This window comes from Mercenaria mercenaria, chromosome 4 (assembly GCF_021730395.1).
Source record: "Mercenaria mercenaria strain notata chromosome 4, MADL_Memer_1, whole genome shotgun sequence".
NCBI lineage: Eukaryota > Metazoa > Mollusca > Bivalvia > Venerida > Veneridae > Mercenaria > Mercenaria mercenaria.
Window position 1 is genome coordinate 19,205,198 of NC_069364.1, and position 21,025 is coordinate 19,226,222.

The 21,025-nt window shown below is 32.8% G+C and overlaps 1 protein-coding gene across 1 annotated transcript in view; it reads left to right on the forward strand.

The window, feature by feature from the left end:
- Positions 1-21,025, forward strand: part of LOC123551122 (transient receptor potential cation channel subfamily A member 1 homolog) — a 136,838-nt gene that overhangs the window by 16,982 nt on the left and 98,831 nt on the right. The window contains exons 3-5 of the mRNA XM_053542065.1: positions 4,101-4,150; positions 4,361-4,480; positions 10,692-10,803. Coding sequence (XP_053398040.1) covers positions 4,101-4,150; positions 4,361-4,480; positions 10,692-10,803 — 282 coding nt within the window. The remainder of the gene's footprint in view (positions 1-4,100; positions 4,151-4,360; positions 4,481-10,691; positions 10,804-21,025) is intronic.

Consider the following 21,025-nt stretch of genomic DNA (forward strand, 5'->3'; position numbering starts at 1 on the left):
AAAATTGACGGCGTCACAAAAACTGATTCATTTCCATTACTTAGAATTGATGATTGTATCAATTAAACTAGACAGGCAAAATTTGTAATGAAATTTGACTTATTACAAGGATTTTGGCAAGTTCTTCTCACAAGCTAAACAAGTTTCAGCCATGGTTACACCGTCTGGATTATTTCATTCCAAAGTTATGTTATTCGGTATGAAAAACCCCCCTTAACATTTCAACGACTTGTAAATTCAGTCATTTCTTGACTTAAAGGATGCGTTTGATACATTGATGATGTCATCATACACCACGAAACTTGGCAAAAAGCATCAACAGATCACCGAGGATTTCTTCGAAAGAGTCAGCGGAGTAAAATTGACAATTTAACTATCTAAAAATGAATTTTGTAAAGCGTGTGTTACTTTTTCAGGTCATGTTGTGAGACAGGGTCAAGTTAATCCAATTGATTCTAAGGCTGAATCCATCTCTGATTTTCCAGTTACAGAAAATTTTGTCCAGTTGTTTCGTCTATTGCAGAACCTTTAACCAATTTACTTTCTAAAAAGTCAAAATTTATCTGGAATGATAAATGTCAAAAGTCATTTGAAAATTTGAAGGCCATACTCAAGAGTGAACCAGTCCTTTTGGCACCGAATTTTGAAAAACCTTTTAAGTTAGCAGTAGATGCTAGTGATACTGGTGCTTGAGGGGTATTGCTACAAGAAGACAACTCTGAGATTAATCATCTTGTTTGTTTTTTCTCAAAGAAGTTCAATAAACTTCAGAGAAATTCCTCTACTATTGAAAAAGTGTGTTTAGCATTTATTTTGGCTATTCAGTACTTTGAGGTATATTTAAGTGCAGCCAAAAACCATATTGTTGTCTTCAGTGACCACAATCCTCTCACTTTCATTAACAAAATGGAAAACAAAACTCAGAGATTGCTAAGATGGAGTCTTTTACTCCAAGAGTATAACTTGGATATTCAGTATATCAAGGGCAAAGACAATCATATAGCAGATGACCTTTCCAGGAATTGAACAAAGGGCTCTAGATCTTATAGATATTGTTATTCACTACATGTGTTATAGTTGTAAAATGATATATTTCTTTTTTATTCATAATGCTTGTTCATTTGTATCATGTTGTAAAATTAAAAGGAAGTTTAATCAAACTTTCTTTTTTCTTTAGGTTGGGAAGTGTTATGTATATGTATTTCCCCGGAGGCAAAACACTGTTTGCTGACCTTATTTTAAGACACCATTCTGTATTTACTATAAAATTTCACTTTTATCAAGAATATTCTATTGTGTTCTGTATTATATTGACACTTATTATCAGAAAGGATTGTCCTTGAGTTTAATAGAATGTTCTTTTTATTCTTATTGTAACATGACAATTCTGGAACCGTCCATGATACAATGAATAGGTTGATGCCTGACATTAGAACTAGAACCTGGAGTATAAAACGTATTTGTAGATATTGATGAAACTTTCCTGTATTTCTTAATAACTAAATATTACCAGTTTGATTATTTGATATTTTGAAGGATTATTTGAAAGATTTATATTAAAATTTTCTGGATTAAGAAGTTATAATTGAAGAGAGGAATTATAATTTTTGGATATGCCAAAATTACTTTTGAATTGTGTGAAACATTGTGAAATTTATTATAATTGGATTTAAATTTGACCTGGACAGGATTTGGATTATTCTAACATATACTGGATTTTACGGTTCATGCTTGAAGGTATTTGAATTATTAAATAAATCTTTGAATAAAATTTTGTTATTGTTAAAAGTTGCTAGTTTGTCTTACTGTTACTTTGTTACTGTCACAAGAAATTGGTACCCTCTGACGTAACAATAAAGAAATTGAAAGATAACGTCAAAATAGCCAACTGAAATGAGTTCAGAACGTTTATATTGATAAGAAACAGCTGTCAAAATATTAATTGTTGCAACAGAAGTAATCTGAGGTTTGTTAACATAATTGCTATTGGAAACCACATTTGATTTTACAATATTCTTCAAGAGTTATTTCTTTAGTTTTAATGAAGATGTCACCATATTTGAAATGCATTTCTGAAAATACCTTTAAATAATATGATTTAAATGATTTTATTTCTTTTAAAGTAAACATTTTAAAATATACTGTGAATTTTTAGGAAAAGGGGTTTGAATGTAACCTATATTTACCTGTACCAGGATTGCGGCATTTTAGATGTTATGCATTATATAGTGAAACATCCAGTGTGTCAGAGTAAAATAACAAGCAATGTTAATGAAACACGTCCATTCTAAAGCTAACCGTAAAACATTAGAGTACAAGCATTTATGTAATATTTTCTTTTTTCTTCAAATACAATTCTCAGTCTCTCAGTTCAGTTGATTTTACGACCTCTTTTTTAAGGGTAAAACTCTATTAGATTGGAATAATGGACATTATGATATATAATATATAGAATTACAAACCTCTCTGATTGCATTATTTTACACGTATGTTTAAATCCGTGTTATATTTAATATAAAATAGAGCTTCAAGGCATTATTACAGAATAAATAAAATCACAAACGTATTCGCAAACATATAATGTAAACATCAATGGCATGTTTCAAACAAATGTCATGAGCATTTCATGAACGTGTTATTTCCTAAACAATAACGTTATGAATTAGATATTTTGCTCATACGAGTAATAAAATTTATAACAGACTAATATTTTAGTTTTCTTTCCTTTTTGCTGAAAGACGAAAGAATATAGACTTCCCACGTACAGTACCAAATTTACGGTTAATTTACAATTAATAAATTTGTTTAATGTAGAATTTTGAAACAATGTCAATATCTACTATCTTTTCAGACATCATTATCCTACTGTAGATTTTCGACATATGATAACTCTGTATATCAACATTATTTATTCCAACAAACTTATTTCGTCATGCAGGCATTTTCCGTAAATGTGGTTTATTCAAAGACATACAAATGCATTTAATGTTACTAGTTCTCAAAACCGGAACATATGAGTGGCGACAAAGGAAGCTTAATTGGCTCGATTATTGAGAAACGTTGTCTATGTACTAAACACTGATTGCAAAATAATACAAAGAAAATGTATAAAATTATGAATCTTATCACAATTGTTTCATAACATCTAATTAAAAAGGCCAAGCTATGTAGTTAATTTTGTTGTCATTAAAACTGGCAAAAATGTAGCTCGGATGGCTGGGGTGGTATTTCATCCCTTTGATTTAGTTAGAAATCGTCATTATTTGGACCAACCCCTCTCTGAACCCCTATCTTTACGACTACTGCAGCTCGTTGAATTAAAATTGTAACTAGGTAATTAAAATGCTGATTTTATAAAAAGGTACAATTATTTTTTGAATTAATTTGAAGTTGATGATATTTCTTTATTGTACCTAAATCTCACAATAATATCTTAGAATAAACCACTGTCTTTGCGATAACAATAGATCGTTTAAATCATTTAAATCATAATATGACCTATAATGTGTCGGTGCGACGTTAAATCCAACAAAAAAAAAATCATAATGATAACTGAAGATATTCTTGCCGAAATCTTCTTAGAAATATAACTGTATTTCTCAAATGGATAACTGTATAAGTTCATATTATCTTCCAACTTTCCCATGATCCTAACAAATAATTGTTTCTTGCCCAGGCAAAGAAAACAATTTCATCGATTATTTAAAAGTATAAAATATTAGACTGTTACTGTGCATAGGTTAAAGGTTAAAAAACCCCATCTAATCTTCTGTCAGAATTCTTTTATAAATCTACATTTCCGATAGAATTAAATAAAGTTATCATATCTTCAATTTCCTAAACGTCTGTACTGCTATCATTAAGTGTATTTAAGATTTTATTTCTAAAAAATGATAAAAATTTCAGAGGAACATTTTTTATTGACTATTGACTTCATAACAAAACACACATTTAAAATAAGTAGTATTTACCAAAAGTGTCTGTAACTGAAAAAGGTATTGCTTAAAATCTATACTTCACGAACAAAATAGAATAATACAAACTGTCATAAGAATATATTAGTCACACAATTTAAAAATCTTTTCTAAAATATCTTACAGATCTTGAAGAAGCACAAGGAATTGATGAAAACAACACACAATGTGGAATGGTAATTATTTTTGCTTAGACTTGAAATTGTCTTCGATAACCAGTTTTACGTTTGAACGATACCAAAATATAAGCTTTAATTTATTTCTTACCTATTTAAATTCAAAATTTCATATTTTGGACGGTTTCCGATGTTGAAGTTATTGAAATGAATATAAAAGTATACAGAATTATATATTACCAAGACAGTGATACATTTCTGTATATCTAGGACAACGTTTATAGGGATGGACTGTTCAGAAAAAAAATCTGCCTTACATTATGCAGTTTTACAGAACAACAAGGAGTCAGTAGAAATCCTGCTTCAAGAGCATGTAGACGTACATCATTAGTAAGTAAAATATTCCAGTCGTTTACTTTAGCTATTTTGGCATAAAAGGACACACACATATTCTGAAGCTGGTCATAATTGCAATGTTTTCAAAATATATGTTCAAGTAAATGAGTTTATAGAACTTTCTAGTATATTTTGAGAAAAACATGTTGTGTATTATTTGACATTCAAACAAAAAGTCAGAAATTACATTTAATTATGTAAGTAAAAGATTTATTACCTAATTAACATAAATTGTCTCGTATTTATATACAAATCAGCTGTAATTAACACCGGGAAGATATGAATAACGTAGTGATCTGCCTGAATGGAAAAATACCATTTTTGAAAATAATCACTCGCAAAGCATATCATTCTTATCATTCTTTGTTACTTTGTATACCTAAGTTTGCACTTCAAAATTTAAAGGACGTTATATAAAAGTTCAATGCAAAATATGGAGTAGATTCTGTTGATAAAGCATAATAGACATTTGGGCATTTGTTTTCATACATTAAAAAGTATGCGGTTTTTTTAGCGAAAGTAGCTAAAAAAATTAATCAAGCTGATTAAATGTGAAAACTTGTCAGTTATCGCATTTCTTTGAGTAAGATAAAACTAGTTTAAAGATTATGCAGATCAATATTTTGCCTGTAAAATCAGAAATAACACTCCCTTATAGTGTATTGAAACTCGTAATTTCACAAAACAATGTATAAAGCTATGTTCATCGCAGATTGAACTTTATGCACCACAAAAGTAATGTTCCTCCTCTCCTCTGATAAACTCTAATGGTTATCTTTTTTTCCTCGACCAAACATTCTAGCGATGTTATCAAATCAAACTTGTTTAACAAACATCACAAGTGTTCGATAAATGATTTCTCTACTCTTTACATCAATTAAGCACATTATCCTATAAAAAGAAAGTTCATAATGTTAAATTTGATTGAGAATCCTCTGCATGAGAAATATTTATTATATAGGATGTAATGTGAAAATATTTATTTTATTTGGCCAAAAAAATATAAAGACGAGTACAAATGTATTTGGTAAAGGTTTAATAGTACAACACATTACTATTATAACATATACAGAATAAACTAACTTTTGAGAGTTGTAGTACATAATCAAGTGGCCCATTTTAAAGAGGAATTACTCACCATTTGATAATAAATGACATTCAAACAAAAACAAAACATAACAAGAAAAACTAGAGCTATCACTAAAGGTGATGAATGTACCCCCCGCATGCACTGACACAGTACATTGCAATTTGACGCACACAAGATTGCATAATTATGTAGACTGTATGTATATAGACTGTATGTATACAGTATAGTAACAAAAAACAAAGTCCCATAACTATGCAGAATATTTATCTAAAAGAATGTAACATGACCATGCACAACTAGGGTTGGTACTGATCACTTGTGTGAAGTTTCATTAAATTGTGTGTAAGGGTTTGGTAGATTAGGCACGCACAAGATTGCATATGCAGACTGTATGTACATAGTATGTTAACAAGAAACAAAGTCCCATAACTCTGCAATTTTTGTCGCTGAAAGAACCTAACATGCCCCATGCACAACTACTGTTGTTACTGATCACTTGTGTGAAGTTTCATTAAATTGTGTCAAGGGGATGAGGAGAGATGGTGCGCACAAGATTGTGTCTATGTATATAGTATAGTAACAAAAAAACAAAGTCCCATAACTCTGCAATTTTTTTTCTAAAAGAACCTAACATGCCCATGCACAACTACTGTTGGTACTGATCACTTGTGTGAAGTTTCATTAAATTGTGTCAAGGGGATGAGGAGAGATGGTGCGCACAAGATTGTGTCTATGTATATAGTATAGTAACAAAAAAACAAAGTCCCATAACTCTGCAAATTTTTTTTCTAAAAGAACCTAACATGCCCCATGCACAACTACTGTTGGTACTGATCACTTGTGTGAAGTTTCATTAATTTCTGTCAAGGGGATAAGGAGAGATGGTGCGCACAAGATTGCGTCTACGGACAGACAGACAGACGGACAGACAGACAGACAGACAACCTGAAACCAGTATACCCCCCCCCCCCTTACAACTTTGTTGTCGGGGGGTACAATAAGGGTCATATATATTCTAAAAGAGATTTTCATCTGACTTGTGACCGCTACGGTGTTTCTAAAAAAATGATAGATTGAATACATGGAGGGGTACATGTGTAATTTGGTTTGTTTAAATTTCTAAATTTAAAACAATCTACTTGGAAGTGCTACCAAATTGTCAAGCCAAGCATCGACCCAAACAGCATAAAAGACAGCAAATGGCTCACACAGAACATGAAAATATCATTTCTGGTTAGAAATAGGGTATTTCTTTCCACCATTATTTGACTATTCCGGAAGTGGTGCTTGAGTATCTATTAAAATTACTACAATTGTTCCCTTTAAGGATTCTAGCTAAAAATTATCTACATGTAATTCAAACTATTATGCGATGTTTCATGCATCAGAAACAAGTATGTTTTTCAAAAAAATCATTTTATCTATGGCTATGTAATAGCTAAGCTTATAAGTCATCCGATCTTGTACTTTATAGTAGAGTCAAGTCATGGACATAAAATGATTGAAGGCTATGTCAAATAGAAATCTGGATATGAAACACTGACTTTTCGCACCTTCTCTTGTCAGGGTCAGACAACGCATATAAAAAATATTTTCAGCATTTTTTTTTTTAAATCGTCATATTTCGCGCAATATTTATTTAAGATTTTTGGGATTTAAGTGTTAAGTTTTAATATCTTTCTATTAAAATGTTGAGTTGGCCATGAACAAACATTAACACAACTAATGGTCAGTGAAATCATCAAATATAAAATACTTGTCTAGTTTTATACGATTGATGCATACCACGATATCATAAGAAATGGCATATTTGGCCGCATATCCAAACCAAGGATGTATTCATAAACAATTACAAAATTTTTCGTCCACAAGAAACCTCTAGACTTTTGAAACATATATATATTTTTCATTGAAGATTCCCGCGCGCTTAGCTCAATAAGAAGAGCGCAGATCTACAGATCCGAGTTCGATCCTCGGGCGGGCCGTATGTTCTCGGTGACGATTTGATAAAAGACAGTGTGTCTGGTATCATTCGTCCTCCAACTCTGATTCAAGTGAGAATTTTGGCAGTTACTTGTGGAGAACATGTTTGTACTGGCACATAATCCAGGAACACGGGTTAGGTTAACTGCAAACACAAAACAAACAAACATCTAAACAAACAGTTTTGTAAACAGAAGTTTGTCCAGTAAAATTTTTAACATTACTAACACACTTCATTATCAGTATTTTGTTATGTTTAACACTAATTAGAAATAAGATTTAATAAATCTTTAATAATTATACTATTTGCTATTACAAATCTAATATCCTTGATAGCAACATTTGTACTGATTGATATTACATTTTATCTTACTATACTAGTCATCACGTGTTAAATGGAAAGGAATTGTAAGACGTTTTAAAGACCTGCTTATGTTGTATTATCTTTTTTTGTTAATTTCATACGGAAGCTTATTTTCATTTTGATTGCCTCTTGTCATCAAGAGATTTGAAATAAAAAAAGAAATTACATGAGTGTCTTTTCATATTGAATTTATTAAACGAATTGAATAAAACAATAAAATGCGAGGCTCTGTCGAGCATTTTATCAATTTTCTTAAACGAGTTTAACAAATTCAATATGGAAAGACACAAATGTAATATTCGTTTTACCATATTCTTTTCTTCTTTACCCATTATACGAGACGACAAATAAGTATTGTGCATGTTCTGAAATCTGTAATTTAGGTATTTGCATTCAGTATGTTCATATCCGTCATATTTTTAAATTTTAGCAAAATGAGATTAGAAATAAAGAAATGAGAGCACTTTTCCGGGTATTTATTGAACACCCCTCGTAGACCAAGTGAATTGGACCAACGTCTCCTATACTTAAAATGGCGTCAACGTCAACGCTTTATTATCAAATTCATGTAATGGCTTTATTTGATAAATTATCATTATCATAATGTACTGGTACTGATGATAAACCCGAACAGATGGTAAAGTCGACCACCTTGTAATTATTCGATTGCAATCGGTTATTTATATAATTGAACACACCATCTAATAGCAACTACTTAAAACACCAACTGGTGTAAACAAAAACAAAATTGGTAAATATTTTGTATAAGTAAATGACTTACATTGATCTGTATAAGAAATATTCATCCAAAATTACTTGGGAAGAGGGTGTTTTCTTACGCATGCTCACTGTCAACACATAGAGGCCTGACATTGGCTCACTTTTTCGGCGACGCCGTCTAAATTCGTTTTCGTTAACCTATGCCACGTGACTTCAGTTTGCCAATCAAACTACTTGATAACGCATTATAGATAATTTATCAAAATGGAAGATTTATGCAACACTCTGCCTGATTGGACGAGAGTGTCAATTTCTTTCACTCTGTTGATTGTGCTACGCTGAGTGAAATGTAGACAAAACGTTTATCCTAAACGACGCTGCTCACAGTTTTAAAGCTAATTTTGGCTCAGTATATTTAGCAAGAATATTGATATATCTCAAAATAATAAGTAAGTTTAATAAATATGTTAAAAACCTGTTCAAATACCAACATATATCAAATTAAAGAAAGAGATGAATACGGTCTGCGTATCACATGAATAAGGGTGTGATAAGAGTCTTTTATGTAGAGAAGTGCTTTTTAAAAGATTTTCCTTGTTACAATTGTCGTCTGTATATGAAAAGGTTTCTTGCTTTTGTGACTTATTCAGTTTGCTTATTAAAATGAGTACTTGTTTGCTTTGATATATTTGTTACAAATTATTTAACTGATTTGTTATATATTAAGATTTTTCTTTAGTATGGTATGCAAATATTGAAATCTGTTTCATTATATATATGCTATATAATGACTGAATCTCATTACACTGAAATGAAGGTACGTTGCATACGGTTTATCTTTGTGATATAACTACGGTCAAGCTTTGCTTATGAAACAGAAATATTGAAATAATTACAATTGTATGTTTTGCCTGACCTTCACTTTTTATAGGTGTGACGTCATTGTCCAAAGATTCACGAATAGCGAATATGCATTTGTTAAAGCGGGATCAGTTGGCCTATTTTAGAAATAAATAAAAATAATAAATAAAAAAATCCTTTAATTGATTTTTTCTCATGTATTCTAATCAAACTTGATTGTAGCATCTTTATTAGGCCCGCAGCCAACTTTGTTCAGCTGGGACATTTGACCCCTTTTAGGGGCTGCTAAAACTAGAAATGCCTTTATACAGCGTCTCATGAACAGCTTGGTGGATCTTTGTCATACTTGGTCTGGAGCATCATTATAAGGTCCTCTTCCAAATTTATTTATATAGGAACTTGGGCCCTATTATGGACCACTATAGCTAAAAGTAGATATGCCTTTCTTCGCATTAACCACTAAAATGTAATGGATTTTTATCAAACTCGATGTGTAACAATATCGTAAGGTCTCCTGCTATTTGGTTACAAATTGAGATAGGGACCAATTTAGCTAAAAATATAAACACGTTTAATGACCTCTTCTCATGAACCGCTTCATGAATCTTCATCAAACTACTGCTGTAATTATTCGTCTAAGGATAAACGAAACAAAATTGCAACCCTACGAAACCTTTGCGAAAAATTAAAAGAGAACCATTTAAATTGTTAAAGTACGGTGTTTAGTTTTGCAATTTGAACAATGTTAGATGAAAGATGAATGTTAGATGAAAAATTCACAAACTTCTTTCCTTATTACAATTCGCCGACCATCATTTTTAAAGATATTTCTTGTCATTATTTGATTCGGAATGACTGTTGCAACATTTTGGGAAAGTTTCAATACAATACTAGGTGGAAAATTTTGTAAATGACAAAGTGATCGAATTTATCATCAGTCAACGTTCGTACAGTCCCCATTTTGCTTAACCCTTTCAGGGCCTGACTTCATGTGAGTTTGCTTACTAATTATGAATTTGAATTATGTTAAGTTTTCAGCAAATGTTAAGCTTTATTTTGATACCAACCGTTAATAACAATTGCAGAAATAAAAACGTTACAGGTAAAAAAATCCTCATTTTCTGTCCGGGTTTATCATTATTACCAGTACATAAACCAAATCAAATGAACTATTTCCATTTTTAAAGCACGGACATAGACTTCAGAACACCACTAAGTTATGCAGCAGGAAAAGGACTGGTGGAAATCACAAAGATACTTGTTGAACATGGTGCAAGGAACTGCCGTGATGAAAATCTGGTAACATTTAAAGACATCTTTTTTGAGTTGGTAAATTTGTAGGCGTTTTCTCAGATTTCTTGTGAATTTCTACATAGACACTCGATCAAATATTTGAAGGCAATATGACATAATGCCGAAACGAGCCACGGTATTCGAGAAAGAGAAATGTATATCTCGCGATTTCAGGGTGAAATTGTTTCAATGCAGAACGTTAATCATATGACAGGGCGACAAGTTATAATGTATACCAATGATCAAGTTATTTTTCAAACTCTCTGAACATAATAAGACATTTATTTTTCATTTTATTAAGTGCATTAATAAACAAGTTTTCCGTAGTAAGACACTGCCTAAAATCAAGAATTAATGCATATATAGTTAAGATTGTTCTTACCAAAATCTGACTTAAGTAGTCGACCTTATTTAGTTACATAAGAACTCGCTCTTAAAATGTAGCGTTGTGCTGTACCACAGCAGCGTCCGATGAAATTAGTCGAATATTAAGAATAACAAAAGGGGCTATAATTTAGCAATGAGACTTGAAACATGTATTATTTACATCAATACTTACAAAACGGATTTAAAATGATAGAGAACACTGTCTAAATGACTATAAGAAAGTTCGCACATGCAAAATCACATTATTGACACATGCATATATTACAATATTTTTTAATTATTTCTTTTATAAATAAGATTTATAGCGTTATTTCATGTTGCTGTTGATCTTTCTGCCGAAACATTTTTTTGCCAAAATTGACTGAAAAGATTTACCTATTCATTGTTACCTCTTTAATTGTTTTACGTTAGTTTCAGGTTTGATTAGAATATAGTTAACTTTCTAGATTGACAATATTTATTTCAGAAGATGCATTCTTCAGTTGCATTTTTATTTGAATTTGATAGAGACTGTAAAATGATCGCTTGTAGGCTAAGCGTACACAATAGTAGACGCATTTTAGTAACAGGCAGTAGCCCAGTTAGATGGTCAGCAAATCTAGTCTTGTTTATGTAAATGAATGTTGGTTTATTGGTCTAGATTCGGTTTTTATGAATAAGTCTTAGAATACAGTGCCACCTCTGTAGAGCAACACCCTTTGGGAGATACAAATAGTAACTGTTATGTAGAGGTTGTTGTTCTGGAGAGGTAAATGCGTAATTATATATTTCAGCTTAGGGAAATTTTGATGATGTTGTTATAGAGAGGTTTTTGCTTAAGAGAGGGCCGCTCTGGAGAGGTTGTACTGTAATGTTCAAGAAGTACAATTGTTCTCTTATGTCATATTTTGAAGAGTTTATAAATTATGCTAGAAGTAAAGATTTTATAGATTCTGTTCTTTTGACATTATATTACATTTTTGTTTAAGGTCACGTCTTAAAACAGTATAATTAATGAAATCTATCACATGATCTTTTCGAAGCATAGAGAACAAGTAAGAAGAAAGATAACATAATGATTCAAGTTTATTCAAGAGAGGGAATTGAACGTGAAACACCCGTTTCGTCCCTATTCATGTTTTCAAAATACAATAAATAATAACAATACTCAGTATAAGTAAGATTGTTTTTTTTCCGGCCGCAGGCCGGTACTGATTTCGTCTTTACTATCTGGGATGAAGGTCATTTAACAGCTGCTTAAAACTGTAATTTCTGATTGGTGGATGAAACATTCTTCAGGTTTTCGACTGGAATAGATAATATTTTCTTAAGGGATGTGCATGTGCTCTGAGCTGTATTGTTAGACAGTATAATCCGTTGCAAGACTCCTGTGGAAATAACTTACGTCATGAACCTAAATCCCCTCGGTAGTGAAACTGCGGCAAGAGTTCAATTGCAGTACACACCTGTCAACTCTGCCACTCTGATACGGAGTGATCTCCCGTAAACGGTTTACAGCCAGCACGTCCCCCGGTCAACTCATCCCAAATTTGGTCATTTCGTATCCCTTGACGATTTCAAAAATGGTCATTTCGTCTCCCACTTTTCGGCTCCTGCTTTGTATTCTTAATTTTTGTCAAAGTCTCCTAGATTAATATAACTATGATGTAAAGATGTGTTCCGTTAAATATGTTCGACATAAAAAATACATTTTTTTTACAAGTACCCGATCGTATGTAAATGTGTAAAGTGCATGCACGTTTCGTAGCTTAAAGTGTGTATTTACTTATGCGGCCGTGTATCATTTTTAAAGATATTTCTTGTTTCTATATAATATACGTTAAATATTCCAGGCCGGGAGTTAGCGAGGTAGTCGTTTACTTAATTGTCCATATGTATTGATAAAAGGCACATCTCATCTTATCCGCTGCAAAATATATCAACTGCTTTAAAACTAAATTTTAGAATTTTAAATTCATACATACTATACAACATTGTCCTGTCAAAAGCCCTAATGAAGCCCTACATGTTTGCCCTGAATCCTGGCAGGCACATTTTGGTGAACATCTGAATGCACGTGCTAATTAGAATTAATACACCTCCTGGTGTCAAGTAAGAATTTAAATAAAGTATTTAGAATAATTTTATTGCAAACAATGGGAGATCACAACATAATGAAATAAAAACGTTTTAGTGTTTGAAATATTTTGAAATCTAACCAAGATTTAAATGCTGTATGGGATCATTTACTGATCTACACTTTCAAATGAAGAGAAAAATCAGTCAGATTGAAAAGTGCCAATTGACTGTTAGTTGACTTGAAAAGCAGCCAGCGTATCAGCTGCACTAATATCTTGACAGGAGTGGTTCAAGTGTAACCACTGGAGCTGTGATATGACTGTATGTGATCATATCAGCTGTTGTGGCCGAGAGAAGTTTTTTCAATGTGGTGTTTCGGGTATCACTCAAACAGTCTTTATAGTTGTCTAATCATGAGGTAACTATTGACAAGATAACTTGTGTCATCTTTGGTAAGATAATGTAGTAAATTGGGACCGAGATCTGATCCCTGACGCACACTATGCTTCATAAACACAAGTGTCTATTACTCAGAATCAACTCATATTGTTTGTTGGAGATAAATTTGATAGTACAGCATCCGTGCATATGCTGTGTCTATCACTCCAGTATGTTGTTAAAGGCTAAGTAACAGTGTTTGGTGATGAGTTGTGTTAAAAAGTACATATAGATCAAGAAGCCAATTACAAAATATTTGCCTGGAGGATATCATTCTTTTAGTTTCGTGACACTTTTCGTATGTAGACTGCGCTTCGTCATGTAGCTTGTTTGCATTTTGATGCTGTTCTAGACCTGCATCTACTTCAATATCAAGGGGTTTTGAACTGAACAGAAGAAGGAACTCGAGCCTGTATGTTTCCAAGGAGATATCTTGTCTTCTATTCTTACATCCCTTTAGTACATCTAACTTCATGGTTATATTATGAAGTTTGTTATCAATGGTTAGAGTTAATAAGACAAAATAATTGTTAGTATTGTATCAAATTCACATATTTTTCGGAGATTTGTGTATGTCTTGTCTGCCTCTTTTTTGTTGGAGGAGTCCAATCAACAAGACATTTATTTAACAATAATTTCCTGTTGTTCGGACAAGTTAAGGGTACTGTTCCTAAGTTCATCTGATTAGTTCATCTGCGAGTTAATATCGTTCCTTATGTTTCCAATTGTATTGGTTAAACAGTTTCTAAACGTTCACTAAAATTATGTAGAGGTTAACACGGAGGGCAGTGCAGCTTTTCGGCTAGCTTCTAGCAGATATTTGGTTATATTGGACTTTAATTGATTTAATTCAAATCACTTGCCTCTCAAACAATGTTGGTACGAGTCTCACATCGGACGTAGAATTTTTCGGGTGAGGAAGACATCCAGTATGCTAACGAAAGCTCGGTGGTTCTACACAGATGCCCGCCCGTGAAAAATATTTTTTCTCTACCATTAAAACTGGAAAGACTTATAATTGTGTCGGTGCGACGTTAAACCCAACAAAAAGAAAAGTAATTGATCAGAGTTATCAATAAGGTTTAGAAGCTTACGAATAAAAACGCATTAGTCTATGTTAAATTTGCCTTTTAAATGTGTAACCTCATTAAGTTCATCTGTAAACCAGTCGCAGCTATTTCTTAGTTTGAGATTGAGACTTTGGTGTGGAAGGGAGCATACTTATTAATATGTGCGCAGAGATTATTTGTATATGCACTCACTAGCTGATCAGTGTATGTGCCTGGTGGAGATATGATTAATAAATGGGACGCAGAACGTTCCGGTTTGTATGAACTAACGTTGACAAAACGTAGATTTCTAAATCTTTCGCATCGGAGCTGGTTTCACAGTGCATACTGTGGAGTCTTTTGCAAATGACCTTGTGACATATTGCCGGTACGACTCGAATTGTCACTGAGACAGGACCGACTGCATTGACACCTGTAACATTGATTATTATGTCCCTGGTATAAAATCATCTACAGTATGACCACGGATAATGGTAGGTAAAGTTCATGCATTAAAACTTATTAAAACAATTTTCACGATTAGATGGAACAGCACTCAAGATTAAAAGAAAACTTACGCGTGAGAGCCAAAAAAAGATAATTACGGCTTACGGCTTCATTCACACTGTACGTCATGTTAAATATGTAACTGGCCGAGATGTTTGGAGACAAAAGACCGACTTACGGTCGTGTTCGAAACCCGCATCATGCTCACGCAAGTAAGTGACTTACAAAACACATAAAAAGAAACTTTTGAATAATTTACGACACAATTTGATGCTTCAAATATATCCAAACTATATTTTAAAAAAAATAATGAAGGACGTGTACGTATCAATATTATTATCTTCCTTAAACACAAAGCCAAAGGGTGAATCACTCTGCTGCAGCGCCCGAGCTTCACTGAGATTTGTGGAAGCGAGCCTTTGTCTAAATCACCGTGACAGAAGATTTAATCGTAACACTTTAATAAGATTTAGGCAATGTAAGTCAAGAGACTAACATTACTCGTGCGCGATCCAATGAAATAAAATGTAATAATATGACTTATTGTGCACGAAACCTGATAAACTAGTTTTCTTGAGAAAAATATATCAAAGTTGCATTAACGTTGGACAAATGTACAAACGAGAATGGCAGATTTGAAGGCCAATTATATACCCCTTCTCATCTGAGCAAAAAAATAACATTAAATAAAACATGAGAACCTAAATGAAAATAAATGAATACTAACTTAACAAAAGGAATTTTTTATTTAGAAATTTAGAAATCAATTTGTATCTTAACGAATAAGTAACAAGGTATAGCGTATTGCATGTATGACAAAGTATCGTCACTATGAGGCAAAAGTACAACTTCAGTATTGTAGCATTGCTTTATAACAAGTTTACGTTATACACTCAGTGACATGTCAATAAAGCGTGTATAAATGAGAAAATATAAACTATTCAAACAAATATATGTGTCACCCAAATGTTAATCAACATGACACTTTATGTATATCATTCTTGTTTGCAAGAAAGGTCATACAATGTAACATTGACATATACGCTTCTTGTTATCATCTGCCGGAAGTACCCGTTGACGTAAAGATAAGGCGAAATTGTCAGAACAATTTGTATATTTAATGTATTTGATATATATATAAGTAAGGACAGATTTTCGTTCTGTCATTACTAAAACTATAGTTGATTGCTGTAGATAATTTGATTTGGGTCATTTAGGAACGATTTGGGTTAATCACATTGATATCTGGATCCCAGCACCATACATTATGTTGTATACGATAGCATAATGGAACCAACTTTTTGTTAGAGCAAGAACTCGTTGTAAAATACTATGTATGAATCTGACCACCAGAAATAAGTTCTGTAAATAGCACCAATCAAAGTGATGCATTTTAGTACTTGTGATACATACAGTATTATTTAATGTAAAAACCATAGTTTCTTCTGACCTAGGTGCATAAGGCAATGCCGTAGACTATCGCTATAACCCGCGAACTCGTCTGTGATTTCTCAAATTCAATCCATTGGAGAGCGTATACATTTTATTACCTGCCTGTAATTCCTATACCTAACGTCCAGAGATAAACACGGTACATTATTAAGTTTTTGAGAATCCTTTTGATCAACCTGAAAATTTTAACTTAACTTCTTTACAAAACAAGAATCGCCATTTTTGATATTCTCTCTTTTAAGATTTATGTTTTATTCCTTACAAACCGAACCATCGTCCCGAGAAACTGCGCTAGTGGACGGAATACAACCTGTATATACTGCAAGAGACTGATGTTCAGAACCCGAACCTATCGGGTTAACCACCGGCGCTTTTGTGAATTCGTATCAAAAAAGTTTGCCACGAACACAAGAATTTTCAACTGTTTTGAATCTTAAGTTCTAAATGACCTATTTTGGATAGCTGAATATTTGGTCACAAGTACAGCTTTAACTGGTTTTCCGAAATTGATTGTGTGTGTTTAACTGGGATATCTGGACACAATATGTCAAATTTGATGACCTATGAAACATCTCCTTTTGTGACACTTGATTCTGGGGACGGCAGTCGTGCCTGATATTTTTGTGTGATTTCTTAGCATCTAATATTATTTGATGGCAACGCATATTCTAATGTTCGAATAGTCGTTCATTACATGCATATTAGAATACTGTTTCACTATTCAAATATTCGTTAAAATATAAATTTATTACAAATAGATAAAAACAGACTGAAAGATCAACATTTTCGTTTTAAACGTATGTCATACGGAAAAGCTATCATCAGAAATACGCGCGAAAATGTCTTCTGTCGTTGTTAAACGTGTAATTTTGTATACTAGAGTGCCGAAATTGTACGATGTTATGGTATTGACACTGTATCCTGTAATTTATACCGCTAATTTATCATAGACAATCACATCTGCATGAAGCCTTCAAAACAGTATGTAAAAACTATGAAAAAGAACTCAAACATGAGAAAAAATCATCTCTGAGTGAAAAAGTTATTAATGCAAAAGGTGACTCGAAAAAGCTTTATAGATTTGTATCTGAGACAACAGGCACTAGGTCTGAGAACCCTATGCCAACTGGACATGACAGTACACTGGCTGAGAAATTTGCAGATCATTTCATGAATAAAATCGAAAAAAATCGAGAATCGTTGAAACATCTCGATAAGTTTCAACCATGCGAAAAAGATATTCCTTGTTTTGACAGTTTTAAAGATCTGAGCGAGGAAGAAGTTAGAAAACTTATAAACCAACTACAGACAATATCATGTGAACTTGATATTCTACCAACAAAAGAGCTAAAATCATACTTGGATGAGCTGTTGCCTGTTATTACTAAATTGGTTAATTTGTCGTTGCGCGACGGCATCTTTCCAACAAAATGGAAACAGGCAATTGTAAGACCGTTGTTTAAGAAAATGGGACTGGAACTTGAATTCGCAAACTACAGGCTTGTTAGTAATCTATCGTTTCTGTCAAAATTAATTGAAAAAGCAGCTCTGTTCAGGCTCAGTGATCATGTAAACAAACACCAAAAAAAACAATCTGCTTACAGGAAAAACCATTCTTGCGAATCAGCACTGTTACGTCTTGTAAATAATTTACTGGATGCTATGGGGAAGAAAAAGTTACGGCGCTAATTGCCATCGATCTCAGTGCTGCTTTTGATACTGTAGATCATGACATTCTTGTTGATGTGTTAAACAAGCAGTATGGCGTTCGTGGAACAGCACTGAGCTGGGTTGATTCCTATCTGCGCCCCAGAAGTTGTCGTGTAAGTGTCAATTCAACCATGTCATCTCCACTCCAATTAAATTGTAGCGTTCCACAAGGGAGCTGCTTAGGACCTTGGCTATATTTGACATATGCGGGGACACTGTTTGATGTTATTCCGCCGTCGATTTCAGTTTACGGCTTTGCGGATGACCACACTGCTAATAAACGCTTTAAACCATCATCTCCAACAGCAGAATCCCAGGCAATACGAGAACTTGAACAATGTGCTAAAACAATCAACAACTGGATGAATGAAAATAAGCTTAAAATGAACACTTCCAAAACCGAGGTCATCATGTTTGGTAGTAGGCAACAGCTCTTAAAGTGTTCAACTGACAAAGTATGCATTGTAGGTGATGAAGTGAAATCAGTGAGCTTTATTCGATATCTAGGTGCATTCCTGGATGAAAACTTGAATCTAAAAGAGCATGTAAAACGAAAGTGTAGAACAGCAATGCTCAACTACTTCAGAATAAAATGTATTCGGAAATATCTTACCAAAGAGGCTACCGAAACCCTTGTCCTGTCATTGGTGATAACCCATTTAAATTATTGTAATGTCATTCTGTTTGGTATTGCTCAAAGCGAAGTAAACAAAATGCAACGAATTCAGAACATGTGTGCAAAACTTGTTCTAAATCGAAGAAAATATGACAGTTCCAAGCAAGCGCTGTATGACCTTCACTGGCTACCAATCAAAGCCAGAATCACATTCAAAATGCTCACCTACATGTATAATTGTTCAGTTGGAAACTCTCCAGAATGTCTTTCTGAACTTCTCATAAAACAAACACAGACAAGGAACTTGCGTTATTCAAAGTCCGTTACTGGGTGTTTCGTTGTTCCTTTCAACAAGCGCAAAACGTTCAGCGACAGAAGTTTTGGTACTGTTGGACCTAAACTCTGGAATGAATTGCCTCTCGAAATAAGGAACTCAGACAAAATAGATGTTTTCAAAAAGAAGTTGAAAACTCGTTATTTTGGAAATTACTTTGCACTCTTTTAGAGACTGTGACTGTAATTTTTAAGAGATTGAAATAACGTGAACTGGGTAATTTTATTGTGTAAACACATTCGAATATGAACTATATTATAACAAATACATAATACAGTTGTTTGTAATAACTTCTGGACCTGTCGCAATAACCCACTTATTCTTACTTAATAACAAACAGCTGTCCTACTGTATCTTAATATTCTAATATTTTATTAATCTTATCTGATATCTGATCTTTTTTTAATGCTTACTAAATAGTTTATTCACAATGATATTTATGCTCATTTATGTCATATATATCATTAAATATCTTACTTTTTGTCGTATTTTTATGTATTTGTAAAACGCCATTGAATATGTTTTGCGTAAAAATAGGCGTTTAATCAAATAAAACAGTTTCAGTTTCTAATTTCTTGCCTTGAGAAACATTAATGATACTAATCGGTTACAAAACGCCTTGTTAACAATTGGTGAGAAGCGCTTGTACAAAAACATCGAACTACACTTCAACTTATGTCTTGGATTTCAATCAAAGATCACATGGTGAATCTGAGCATAGGAACATACCAAATATAAAGTATAGAAAACTAGTCAAATGTATATACATTTTGTATTTTGACGTGTATCACATCATCCGGTAGCTATGACTAAACTCATTTTCGCTAAATGTAACGAATAAATGCATATCGTATTCAGGGAAGTAGTGCATTTAAACCAAATATTTCATTATATTGTTCTCTTTAGCCTCTTCAGCAGTTTAAAAATAACTCATCTGACTGAAAAAAAAAGTTCATTCTATTACGTTAATCTTCGGTCAAAATGCTGTTTATGCCTTCTGCTGTTTGGAAGAATTTCACGCGATCATCCGATAATTTAGTAAGTCGGATTCATGTAACGTGAGTGGAGAGAACCTTTCTTACATGTACGGCCTACATCCTTGTAAGAAATAAAACGTATAAATTAAATCTACATTAAGGCATATCACAAATATGTTATAGTACAAAAGATGAACAAGTGACGAGAAAGATTTGTCAGTCTTAATTCGTCAATATCTGTATCATTTCTGGTGTAAACGAAAAAAGAATGTATGCAAGTCGCTGATAAGGGTATGATAAACACATAAGTTTTTGAGCTTTTTTATTGGTCAGTTGATGACGGAATACGGAAGGTTAACAGAACATTCGAAAACCATATAATCGGCATTATTAAAAATACAAACTTCAAGAAGGCACTATTTATTTTAGATATATATGTAGCTAACTGCATCAAAGTACGCGGTCTGAAAACAAAATGTTTAAGATATTTTTCGGAAAAAGAGTTATTTGAGCTGAAAAAGATCCTGGGTAAAATAGCTGGAAAAAAATGGAGACAACTCCGCTAAAAACTTTATTGTAGGATAAGTTGGCTATGTACATAGTATCTCGTGTAAAGCATGCACTTTTTACCTATAGGCGGGACAAAAGCATGTATGATTAGTAGCAATTACTGTAAAGAATAGCACTTTGAAAAGAAAAA